Genomic DNA, 13993 nt, shown 5'->3' on the forward strand with positions numbered 1-13993 from the left:
ACTGGGGGAGGGGCAGAGGGGGAGAGAATCCCTAAGCAGGTCCCTTGCCCAGTGTGGAGCCCAGCGCAGGTCTCAATCTCATGACCTTAAGATCATGACTGTGAGATCATGACCTGAGCTGAAATCCAGAGTTGGACGCTTAAGCCACTGAGCCATCCAGGCGCTCCATAATGCATAAATCTTAAAGCAGCCCTGGATTGGGAGGTCTCAGTAATGTAGTGAGTCCAAATAGTCCTGAACCTACCACCAGAAAGTCTCCCATTCTTGAGGCAACCCTGAAACCAAAATAGCCAATCTGTTCCCTCAACCAGAAACGATGGTTTGTTTGGCTACATTAGTATTCTAGATACTAGCCCTGAATCAAGCCGACCATTTGGTGTGGAAGAAAGAAGGAAAGAGATGGTCTTCATGTCATTTTTAATCTCTTGACATTCTATCCAGGGAAGCCATTTATAGGTGACTTAAAATAATCAAGTTACTGGTCTCTGAAGAGTACTGATGAATTGACTGTCATTTTTTTTTTTTTTTTTTCTTATGATGATACTATCTGGACTTAAGTCAACTAGGTTCTCACAGCCTATTAGATTGAGTACTTTTGATGACTAAGGGAGGAGAGAGGGGGAAATACTATAGGTTTTGGCTGAATGAAGGGGAGAGAAATCTGGTGCTTTTTAAAGGAAAAATAATCATTAAAATAACTTAAAGTTATTAATCCACTAAGAATCAGAGCACAGTCCAAACCCTGTCATTGAGTTAATAATAGTTGGCAATTCCTTTCAGACATAGCTTTTGTGAGGTCATTTTTTGAGGCTAGTGGTGAAAAGCTTCATAGCCACAGAGCAACATTTGGCAATAAATTAGTTCAGCTTGTTTCCACATGGCCCAAAAAAATCTTCATTTGTTCCATCATGAAAAACAAACTTTCATTTGCTTGAGGCAGGGAAAAATAAATGATTTTCTTTTGCACATTTTGACAATTTAATTTTTAGCATGCTTATATGCTAATCTTTTTTTTTTTTTTTTAAGCCACTAACTACTCTTTTCTCTGTTTGGTTTTAGTCCCTGTAAAGAAAAAAAATGCATTTTGAGCTTTTAACAGAAAGAACTAAATTTTCCCAAGGCAACAACAATACAGACACAAAGAAAATACATGTGATTTAACACATTACTGAGTGAGGTTGGGGAAAAATCCTTCTCCGTAAGTATGAAATGGGTTATTACATTTCAGATCAAGATAATTTTATGACTTGCTCTTGGAGGCATGGGTATGGGATAGGTGGCTACAATTTTTCTTATTCCTATGACAACAGATTAAAGTTAAGAATTGATCACTTTTAACTATAGTCCAAAACAAATATGGGATCAGCTACAGAGCCCTACTCACAAAGCATTAAATTAGGAAGGCAAAAATACCCAATTAGAATTGTGGAAAATATTAGCTGAATTATTAAAGTTTGCAAAAATATCCTAATCAATGTTTCCTTTGATGAACCATTAGAGTGTAGGGATGTGTGACTGTGGTGGCAGCAATAATGATCAAAGCTGGGGGTTCCTAGGTGGCTCAGTCAGTTAAGCATCTGTCTTTGGCTCAGGTCATTATCTTAGTGGTCCCTGAGTTTGAGCCCCACGTCGGGCTCTGTGTTGACAGCTCAGAGCCTGGAGCTTCCTTCAGATTCTGCGTCTCTCTCTCTCTCTGCCCCTCCCCTGCTCACACACTCTCTCTCTCCCTCTCTCAAAAATAAATAAACATTTAAAAAAAATCATGATCATAGCTAACATGGAAGATTTATTACATGACAGGCCCTGTTCTAAGACTTCTACCTCTAGGAACTCACTTAATCCTACAAGATAGGTAATATTATCTTCATTTGAAACGTGAGGAAAATGAAGCTTAAGGAGAGTAAGTAACTTTGAAAGGTCACACAGTTCTCTGTCACTAGAGACTCACCCTCAACCATTACGCTATACTTATATCAGGCTGCCATTATTAGAATACTGGTCCACCATTTACTAGTTATATGACCTTGGACAAGCTATTTAACCTAAGTATCAGTTCTGTAAATAGGTTGTTCCTACATTTAAATGAGATAGTTCATGTAAAACACTGATAGTACCTGGAAAGAGGAAATGTTTAATAAATATTAGCTATTATTAAAATAAGAGAAATTAGCAAAGAATCAAATAATTAATAGAGGTTTAATTTACTATTATTATTTTTTGGTGTGTGTGTATGTCTGTTTCTTATTCCCTATGTTACATTTTTAATATTACCTTTCAGGAATGAAGTTGATCATAGACATGACAATTACATCAACAGGGCTTTATATTTCTCAGAGTGCTTATATGAATTATCCAGTTTGATCCTTAGAACAGTCTTCTATGTTTGTCAACAAACTGAGGCTTAGGGAAGTTAGGTAATATCATGTCAGCCACATAGCTGACAGCGAAAGTTGAATCCAGATTTGAACCTATGAAAGTGAGTTTAATTTACATCCTTTGACATTGAGCTAGTCTCTTGCTTTTGGTAATGTTCTGTTGATCTCGGGTTTTCCAAGTATATAATCAAATCATCTGCATACACTGATATTTCTACTTCTTCCCTTTCCATAATTGTGACTTTCATTAATTTTTCCCGATCCTAACTGGCAGCAGTTGAGTGCCATATTAAATAGAAAACTTACCCTGCCTTTTTGCACCTTTGTTAATACTTCTTGTGTTCGTCCCTCTGTACACCCTCCTCCAAATGCTTGGGTATTGCCCGTGCCTGTCCTATCCAGCTATCAGAACTGATAGGAATGTTACCTCTGCTATAAAAAAATTCTCTCTGAGCTTCTCAACTAGAGTAACCTCTCTTTATTCTAAACCAGTGGTTCTCAACTGGGGGTGTTTTTGTCCCTCGGGGGACATTTGGCAATATCTGAATTTGTTTTTGGTTGTCATTACTAGGGCGGAGGGTGCTCCTGTCATCTAATGGGTAAAAGCCAGGCAGGACGCTGGTAAGCAGCCTACAACACACAGGACAGCTCCCCGCAGAGAAGAATTCTCCAGCCTAAAATGTCAGCAGTGCTGAGGTTGAGAGATCCTGTTCTTAACTAAAGCCTCAAGGCATTAGGATACATACTGCTTTCTGCTTTTAAAAAACTTATTCATGTATATATTTTATCACCAACTGTATTATTTGAGGGCAGAGATTCCGTCTTCGCCATCTTTTTATCACCAGTATTCACAATAGTTAGCAAGTCTCCCTATATATCCATCTGTATTTCTTCATCAAATACTTCTGATTAATTTAAACATTAATCAACCATTAACTATAAAAGATGACATATGTTAGATAAAATGATTTAGAGTTTCCTTAAGGCATTTGACAAATGAGAAAAATAATGTAAGATGTAATTTGTTTTTAATTTATAAAATTCAGGCATTGCTCATTCTTATTTCTAATTCTGTACTTCTTCCCCAAATGATTCCACAAACCAAGATATATTAAAAAAAAAGAGTATAGAAAAATAATATATTTGAAAAGATACAATGCATATATGAGTGCATTTGGAAAAAACATTTCAACCATGACAAATTTGATGATGTGGACTAAAAACTCTACTAGCAGAATCAAACCAAGGAGGAAAAAGAAAAAGTGAAAACACTTTCAAGACAACAGGCTCAAGGGAAACACAATCAGGGAAAACAAATGCTCAACATACCAACACTGGCGTCACATTTAAAGCTCAAATTTTTTAAAAAATGTGATCTCCTTGGAAGTGAGCAGCCACTCCTCTATTTAAAGTGCCTAAAGTATCATATTCGTTATCATATGTCAGCAGCAATTCAGAGAAGACTTTGTCAAGGAAGAAAATATGAACCTCCAGAATTCTTCTCACAAATGATATTTCTAGTAAAACGTAGAAGATATAATCAATAACATGATGGCTCTGCTATATAATAGCAACCCTTCTTATAGCCAGGAAGGCTGTTATTATTTTCTACTAACAGCTGTATTTCTAAATGAAAATCTGAAGGGGAATGTTCTCTGTTGTTTTTGGAAAGAGCAAAATACAAATTAGGTGGTTAATTGGTGCATCTAATTTTTGTGTGGTTTTCATTTTTATGCAGGACTTTCACTTGACAATGTAACAAATACATCCTTTGAAGTGGAAGACTCTATTAGGTAATACAGATGTTTTCTTGGATTTTATTATGCTCATGAAAATTTCATAACATACATAATAATAGTATAAAATAATAATTCGCTGTGGTCAATAGCATGGGCAGTGGGCACAATGAAAACAGAAATACTTCACATGAAAGTGCAGATGGCAACTCCAAGAAAGAATCCTGGTCACCTCTAAATGAGATTTATCCATTTCAGCAATTTGTTCCCTGTTTTTAAAGCACATATTTTTTTTATGGATAATATTATTTATTTCCTGATCAAGCAGTGCTATAATTACATGACTTAAATAATTACTTACCTAGTAAATCTGAAGCTCTTAAATTTTCTTTCAGAAACATAACAGAAATAATGGCACTACCTAGAAAGGAAATGGCCATCAGTGGTGTTTCCAATATAAAAAACATACATTACACGGTACCATCTGAAAGAAATTAAGCTCTTTGTGTCTTATACCTGATTAGCTATGTCCTGGTCAGAGACACCCAGCAGCTGTGGCTGTGAAAACAACTCCCTCTCGCCCCCTCATGGTTGAGGATACATAAAAACTGGCCTGGTTTACAATGGACCTAGGACAGTGGCTGGGATAATGCCCCATGGACAGCAAGGGCAAAATAAAGGTTACTAAATAACTAAATGAATAGATGAATAGATAGATAGGTGATAGATAGGTAGACAGAGGAGGAAGGGATGGAAAGGCAGAAAGAGAAAGAAGGGAAGGAAAGAAAGAATGGAAAGAAGGAAGTTTTAATTTTCGATATATGCCAGACTGAAACTCATTATTTCCCTTCATCTCCTCCTGTAATTCCTATTCCAAGGGGCACCTGGATGGCTCAGTTGGTAAAGTCTATTCCAATGACACCTCTAAGGAGCCCCAGAATCCTAGGACTCCTGCCAGTCTCCACTCTCCTTCACGCGACACGTCCAACAGCATCCTGGGTCTGTCAGGTCCAGATTTTACCAACTGTCCAGTTCACCCTCCTCTTCAGTCCACTGTCACTGGGCTTCATCTCAGGCGTAGACCTCAAGCTCCTGCCACTTTCCTCACACATTTGTCCTCGATCTCTTTTATATTCTATGCCCACCCTTACTAAAATCATCATAATTCCCAGAACCATCATTTAGTTTCATTCTAATTTTTTTTTCATTTTTTTCTTTTTTTTTGAGAGACAGAGACAGATAGAGCACTAGTTGCGGAGGGTCAGAGAGAGAAGGAGACACAGAATCTGAAGCAGGCTCCAGGCTCTGAGCTGTCAGCACACAGCCCAACGCGGGGCTCGAACCCACAAACTGTGAGATCGTGATCTGAGCTGAAGTCAGGCTCTTAACTGACTGAGCCACCCAGGCACCCCTCATTTAGTTTCATTCTAAAGGACTTTTATTCATGTTATTCCCTTTGCAACTCTGCCTCCATTTTTGAGACCAACTCTAGACTCAAGTATCACCTCTGGATTCCCCCAGACCCAGTCGACCAATCCAGTCTTTGGTGTGATTGATTACCCCTGGTCATATAGCTTTCATGTTACACGGAAGATTTATTTGCCTATCCCCCACCCCCAACAAAGACTATCAGTTCCTTTTACTCTGAGATGTCTTATTTTTCTAAGATCTCCCAGGTGTAGCTAGCACATAGATAAGAGAGTTGGTGGGATCTCTGCCCTGCATTTACTGGCCCTCATAGTATAAGACCCTCTTTCCCATTACTGAGGCTACTGAATCCTCAGCCTCTAACTGAGCCTTGACCTGTTTCTATGGCCTCAGGTTGTGCAGGGTAAGTTGAATCTCTCTGAGTTGTTCCTCTTATGGAGCCATTCCTCTATGAGTAGAGGCATGGGAAAACCCAAACTTGCAATACTACAAAATAATACACATCATAATTTGAATTTTAAATTTTTGACAGAAATTATTAGCAAGGCTTTGAAGTTTGTTTTTTAAAGTAAAACTATACAGAAGAAAATAGGGAAGAAGAGTCATCATAAAAATAACTCATCACCTAGAGAAAATTGTAGTTAGTATGTTGGCACGTTTATTTTACCTTAGCAGCGTTGAAACTATTTTTTTTTTCAGTTTCCTTAGCTACCATATTACAAAAAATTACAAAAATTACAAAATTACAAAAAATTACAAAAATTACAAAAAATTACAGAAAAATGTAATTTTTTTCAGTTTCCTTGGCTACCATATTACAAACAATTTGCAACATCATTAAAATTTTTTCATAGATACAAATTTTAATAAGCCTGTATAATAATCCATTAAATCAATTAAATTTGAATATAACTATATCTGTTATTCTGGCAATTGATTTAAACAAAATAAATCCATACCGGAAACCCTCATTCAAGATAAGCTGGGATTCTCATATGTTTTCTCCATCTTTTTCTCAACCTCGCTCTCTCTTCTTCAAGTTGGGCTATTATTCAAGTCCTTGCAAAATTCTCCTGGGCAGGTTATTTATCGGAATGGACATTTCACACAGAATAAACGGAGTGTGAAAAATGTCCACCGAGCATGAACTTAATTGGGTGATACGACTTTAAAACATTAAAGCAATGTTTCCTGTACAGATACATAGCCCATTAGGTTAAGAATTGAGTTCAGGACAGGGGTAAAAATGTACGAAAATTTTCCATTTCATATTTGGACCAAAACAATTCAGGGAAACTAATTTAACATTTCAGAGAATTAGAAAAAGTATAAAAAACAAGACCCCATTCCCATCCCATCACTGACCTCCTGTGTAATTACATAAGGAGTGTTTTCGAGTGGAGGGAGATCAATCAATAAAAAATAGGTGAATTATCACTACTAATGCGTACCAAATCCAAATGTATTCCATTATAACAATCCTTAAGATGACTATTTCACAGCAAAGGAGTCTAGTAAGAAGGCAGACATTGCTTACATGGAATGAGGAAACCTTAGAGCTGATAGGAGATACAAAGACAATGTACTTCAGGTTCTAAACTTTATATCTGGGAGACAGGTCCAGAGGAGTTGTTTGTTCATTCGTTGATCCATTCACTTAATAAACATTTATATTACAGGGCACCTGGGTGGCTCAGTCAGCTAAGCGTCTGACTTCGGCTCAGGTCATGGTCTCATGGTTTGTGAGTTCGAGCTCCACGTGGGGCTCTGTGCTGACAACTCAGAGCCTGGAGCCTGCTTGGGATTCTGTGTCTCCTTCTCTCTCCGCCCCCCCCCTCAAAAATAAATAATCACTAACAAACATTTATATTACAGCAGAATCAGAACCAAAGCCCACATTTCCTTATCCCCAGTCCAGAGCTCTTTCTTGTACACTACACTCCATTGCCTCCCTTGAAGGTAGAAAGGCATCATTTTCCTTCTTTTCTTGTTGCTCAACCAGTTTCAAAAATAATTTCATTTTTAGAACCCATGGGGGCCACCTGGGTGGCTCAGTCAGTTAAGCATCCAACTTTGGCTCAGGTCATGATGTTGTGGTTCGCGGGTTCAAGCCCCACATCGAGCTCTGTGCTGACAGCTCAGGGCCTGGAGCCTGGGTGGCGCCAGGATTCTGTGTCTCCCTTTCTCTCTGACCCTCCCCCTCTTGCTCTCTGTCTCTCTCTCTCAAAAATACATAAACATTAAAAAAAAAAAAAAGAACGGATAGGGGAAAAGAGGTAGGTGACAATTTCATTGCTAAAAGAAAAATGGGACATGATTGGTAACAATAAGCTTGACATATATGCATCAAATTATATCAATCGGCTACAAAATATTTATCAGAGTTTTAAGAACATTAATATGCTTTTACTTTCTAAAAGAACTTATATCTAATGCATTTCCATACTCATTTTTTTTCTGTTTTAAGAGAATATGAGGTTTTCTACAAAACTGTTAGATACGAGAATAAGATTTTTTAGTTTTATTTATCTAGCAAACGAAGCAATAAAAAAGAACATTCTGTTAAGGAACATTTACTTGTAATTCATTTATCTTTCAAAATATGGTTAAAATGAGAGCTGTGCTGAGCAAAAAGACAGTATCTGAGCAACAGCTAATAACATAACTTCTAAGTAGAACAGTAAATTTTTAAAATGAGAAAAAATAAACTGAAGTGCCTCATATATAGTTGCAATCAGAGATTTGTCAAACTCAACCCTGTCTAGTTGTTGCTATAACCACCACCACTGCCTGATGAACATCTAGGAAGAGGAAAGAACCACTATGCTTTTGCTCCTGTAGTGAAACTTAATATTCAAAAATAGAGCATTTCAAGATGAATAGTTTTTTTGGTTTTTGCTTTTTTTTTTTAAAATTTGAGAGAGAGGGCATGTAAGAGGGGGAGGGACAGAGGGAGAAGGAGAGAGAATCTTAAGCTCGCTCAACGCAGAGCCTGAGGTGGGGCTCAATCCTCCTGGGATCATGACCTGAACCCAAATCAAGAGTCAGACGCTCAACTGACTGAGCCACCCAGGCACCCCAAGATCAATAGTTTAAAAAGCATTAAAACAGGACACAGTTGTAAACTAAACAGATTTGGACTAGGTATGATCAACCTATAGTTACTACTGAGCATTTATGTCAGCACTCACATTTTGTGTGCATTTTTGACTTGAGGCATATTTGGGCAAGAGGTTCAAGAATGCTTTTCCATTCTAGCCTTCATACGGACACAGATGGATACAGAGTGCTCACAGACATGGGTCTACACAGAGAGTACTTGTGGACGCTGGATTAAATTCATTACACAGTGTCATATGGTGACCCCAGAGGCAGACACTGAACCACAATGACCACAATGCATTAAAAAAGAAAAGGTGAAAGGTAGCATATGAAAGATAATGTTCCAAAATGTAATCAGTGGTTATGTAGAAGTTGGGTGGCGGGGGGAAGATAGCAGGAATATTTTCTGTTAGGAGAAAAAAACAAAAAAAGCTTCTACAGTGTTCCTATGGAGCCATTTATTAATGTATTCATTTGGCCCTAAAGTTGTAATGCTTCATTATCAGGAAGACTCTCAACAACAATTATTATGGGTGAGTCAACTGCTCTGTTTTTGGCCATTAAATATCACTCAGATTAGTAATCAGAACAGAGTATCCTGTCCAGTCAAGGTTGATATAAAGAAATGTACATGTGGGAATTCTGATTTGGATTTCCAGAAGAAATTAGATAAAGGCCAACCAAGATTCTGGTGGCTTCAGCTAAACCAAGTCTAGATGTGGGCGAGGGTGCCAGGTCCAGGGGTCGGCTGTGACCTGGTATTGAGCTTCCTAACGCTCCCTGAAATGAATCCCACATTTGTCCCTGATTTGCCTCCTTTGACATCATTCAGATTTGGTCCAAGGACTGGCTGTTATAAGAGTTGATGCTCTAAAATCCATAGCAGGCCTCAGGTGAAAGGAAAAAAAAAAATTATAAATTAATCTGGTGCATGAGAATTCAGAAAGACTGTACAAACTTGATTTGGATTTTCTTCTGTAATAGCTACTAATGGGGATCAGTAAAACAGAAGTTAAGCATCAAACTTCTAGATGTTAACAATCAAACTCAAGGGTAGATTTTTACAGGTGAGTTTAGATCTTTGTGTCTGTAGAATAGATAACTGAGGATTCCCTTTTTACATTAAGATATATGTGCACTTTACTAAACTCTCTTTACCCCCCAAATAATGATTTTTTACTAAAGGTTTAATGGCACAGAAGAGTTCAATAACTATTTAATGCATTATACTATGGCCATTGAAAAATATCTTGCTCACATTTATTTACTACTTTTCATTTTTTACCCTTTATGACAACTTAATTTTTTATTTTATTAAAATAATTTCTTAATGTTTATTTATTTTTGAGAGAGGCAAAGACAGAGCATAAGTGGGGGAGGGGAAGAGAGAGAGGGAGACAGAATCAGAAGCAGGCTCCAGGCTCTGAGCTGTCAGCACAGAGCCCCATGCAGGGCTTGAACTCACGGACGGTCAGATCATGACCTGAGCCTAGGTCAGACACTTAATTGACTGAGCCACCCAGGTGACCTGACAACTTAATATTTTAAATCCTTTTTAAAATTTGGGGTATAATTGACATACAACATTATATTAGTTTCAGTTATACAACATAATGATTTTATATTTGTATTTCTGTTTTATTTTTTAAGATTCTTTCACTTAATACTTTACCGAAGTATAATTATATGCAATGCTATATTAGTTTCAGGTATACAACATTCAACAATTCTATACATTTCTCAGTTCTCCTCAAGATTAGTGCACTCTTTTTAAACTTAATTTTTTATTTTAGTATAGTTGACACACAATCTTATATTAATTTTAGGTGTATAATTTAGTGATTTGACAGGTTATACATGATGCTGTGTTCACCACAAGTGTAGCTACCATCTGCCCCGTTACATCACTATTCCAATACCATTGACTGTATTCCTTACGCTGTTGCCTTTTATTCTCATGACTTATTCATTTCATAACTGGAAGCCTGTATCTTCCTCTCTCCTCCACCCATGTTGCCCAAACCCCCATCCCTTCTCCTCTGGCGACCATAATTTGTTCTCTATAATTATAGGTCTGATTTTGCTTTTAGCTTGTTTATTCAATTTTTTTTTAATTTTTTTTTCAACATTTATTTATTTTTGGGACAGAGAGAGACAGAGCATGAACGGGGGAGGGGCAGAGAGAGGGAGACACAGAATCGGAAACAGGCTCCAGGCTCTGAGCCATCAGCCTAGAGCCTGACGCGGGGCTCGAACTCACGGACCACAAGATCGTGACGTGGCTGAAGTCGGACTCTTAACCGACTGCGCCACCCAGGCGCCCCATGTTTATTCAATTTTTTAAGATCATTTTTTTAAAGATTCTACCATTAGGGATTGCCTTAAGAATTCTGAGTATTCCCTAAGCATACTGAGCATCTCTTCATATATCTGTTGGCCATTTATGTCTTCTTTGGAAAAATATCTATTCAGGTCCTCTGCCCATTTTTTAATTGGATTTTGTTTTTGGTTGAGTTGAATAAGATCTCTATGTATTTTGGATATTAACCCCTTATTGGATATATTATTTGAAAACATCTTCTCCCACTCAGTAGTATGCTGTTTTGTTTTGTTGATGGTTTCTTTCACTGTACAAAAGTTTTTTATTTTGATGTAGTCCCAACGGTTTATTTTTACTTTTGTTTCCCTTGCCTTAGGAGACATAACCAGAAAGATTTTTCTGTAGCTCACATCAGAGAAATTACTGCCTATGTTTTCTTCTAGGAGTTTCATGGTTTTAGGTTTCACGCTTAGGTCTTTAATCCATTTTGAGTTTATTTTTGTGTATGGTGTAAGAAAGGGATCCAGTTTCATTCTTTTGCATGTTGGCTGCCCAGTTTTCCCAGCACCATTTGGTGAAGAGACTGTCTTTTTCCCATTGTATATTCTTGCGTCCTTTGTCATGGATTAATTGACCACATAAGTGTGGGTTTATTTCTGGACCCTGTATTCTGTTCCATTGATTTCTGTGTCTATTTTTTGCCAGTGCTGTACTGTTCCGATTACTACAGCTTTGTAACATGTCTTGAAATCTGGCATTGTGACACCTCCAGCTTTGTTCTTCTTTCTCAAGATGGCTTTGGTTATTCGATTCTTTTGTGGTTCCATACGAATTTTAGAGTTATTTGTTCTAGTTCTGTGAAAAACATTGTTGGTATTTTGATAGGGATTGCATTAAATCTGGCGATGTTTGTATACATTGCAAAATGGTCACCATATTAAGTCTAGTTAACATTGCTCATCATATATAGTTACAGAATGTTTTTTCTTATAATGAGAACTTTTAAAATTTACTTTTAGCAACTTTTGAATATGCAACACAGTACTATTAGCTATGGTTGCCATGCAGTGTATGACATCCCATGACTTATTTATTTTATAACTGGAAGTTTGTACCTTCTGACTCTCTTCAGTCATTTCACCCACCTCCCATTTCCTGCCTCTGACAACCACCAATCTGTCCTCTGTATCTATAAGCTTGATTTTTTTGTTTGTTTTTCAGATTTCACATATAGGTGAGATAATATGGTATTAGTCTTTCTCTGAATTACTTCACTTAGTGGAATGCCCTTAAGGTCCATCCATGTCATAAGTGATAAGATTTCATTCCTTTTTGTGGCTGAATAATATTCCATCATGAATATACACCATTTAAAAAAAATTAATCCATTGATAGATACTTAGGTTGTCTCCATATCTTGGCTATTGTAAATAATGCTGCAATGAACACAGGGATGCATATTATCTTTTCAAGTCACTGTTTTGTTTCTTTGGATAAATACCCAGAAGTGGAATTTCTGGATCACATGGTAATTTTATTTTTAATTTTTTGAGGAACTTCCATATTGTTTTCCATAGTGGCTGCACCAATTTACATTCCTAACAGTGCACAAGGGTTCCCTTTTCTCCACATCCTCGCCAACACATGTTACTTCTTATCTTTTGATAATAACCATTCAAACAGGTATAAGGTGATATCTCATTGTGGTTTTGATTTGCAATTCCCTATTGATTAATGAAGTTGGACATCTTTAATGTACTTGTTGGTAATCTGTATGTCTTCTTAAAAAAAAAAAGTCTATGCAGATCCTGTGCCTATTTTAAAATTGGATCATTTGTTGTTTTTGCTATTATGTGAGTTCTTTATATATTTTGGATGTTAACTCCTCATTTGATATATGATTTACAAATATTTTCTCCCATTTAGTAGTTTGTCTTTTCATTTCGTTGATAGTTTCTTTTGCTGTACAGAGCTTTTTAATTTGGTGTAGTCCCACTGTAGTTTATTTTTGCTTTTGTTGTCTTTGCTCTTGGTGTCAAATCCAAAAACATCATTGCCAAGAATAGTGTCAAGGGGCTTACTGCCTATGTTTTCTTCTAGGAGTTTCATGGTTTCAGGTCTTACATTCAGGCCTTTAATCCATTTTGAGTCAATTTCTGTGTATGATGTAAGAGACTGGTCGAGTTTCATTCTTTTGCATGTGACTATGCAGTTCCCCGGCACCATTTATTGAAGAGACTGATCTTTCCCATTGCATATTCTTGGTTCCTTTGTAGAAAATTAATTAAACACATAGGCATAGATGTGTTTCTGGGCTTTCTGTTTTGGTCCATTGATCTGTGTCTGTTTTTATGCCAATACCAAAGAGATTACTATAGTTTTGTAATATCATTTGAAGCCGGGGAGCATAATGCCTCCAGTTTTGTTCTTCTTTCTTAAGATTCCTTTGGCTATTTTGTGGCTCTATACAAATTTTATAGCTGTCTTTTCTAGTTTTGTGAAAAATGCTGTTGGAATTTTAATAGGGATTGCACTGAATCTATAGATTGCTTTGGGTTGTATGGGCATTTTAACAATATGAAGTCTCCTGATCCTTGAGCACAGACTATCTTTCCATTTATTTGCATCATCTTCCATTTCTTTCATCAATGTCTTACACTTACAGTGTACAGGTTTCCCACCTCCTTGGTTAAATTTACTCCTAGGTATTTTATTCTTTTTCATGCAACTGTGACCACTTCTTAAAAGACACATTTAACCCCAAATTAAAACAATTACACTTTACTCATCTGTGATTATGGATATAATATTCATATCTGAGTCAGTTATAAAAAACAAAACAAAACAAAACAAACAAACAAACCCTTGGTCCATGGGTTACAAATTCAAATGCATACAGGGGCCAAGTAGGCAATCCTCTATAGAGGAAAAAAGTAATGAAGATGGTGGGCTGGGGCAATGAAGGGTTGTAGGGTGTGATGATGAGGTTGAGGGGCTGGTGTGATGAGGGCGGGGAGCTGTAGCTATGGGGA

The 13993-nt window shown here is 37.1% G+C and overlaps 1 protein-coding gene across 5 annotated transcripts in view; it reads right to left on the reverse strand.

The window, feature by feature from the left end:
* The window catches only part of NIPAL2 (NIPA like domain containing 2), an 82547-nt gene that overhangs the window by 35575 nt on the left and 32979 nt on the right, over window positions 1-13993 (reverse strand). For 4 of the 5 annotated variants that reach the window (XM_040494085.1, XM_040494082.1, XM_040494083.1 and 1 more), the window contains one exon: window positions 4473-4532. The exons of the other annotated variant lie outside the window; for it this stretch is intronic. In XM_040494085.1, the coding sequence (XP_040350019.1) occupies window positions 4473-4532 (60 nt within the window). The remainder of the gene's footprint in view (window positions 1-4472; window positions 4533-13993) is intronic. 5 annotated transcript variants of the gene reach the window in all.

The sequence above is a fragment of the Herpailurus yagouaroundi genome, unplaced genomic scaffold (genome assembly GCF_014898765.1).
Source record: "Herpailurus yagouaroundi ecotype Mexico unplaced genomic scaffold, PumYag 186, whole genome shotgun sequence".
NCBI lineage: Eukaryota > Metazoa > Chordata > Mammalia > Carnivora > Felidae > Herpailurus > Herpailurus yagouaroundi.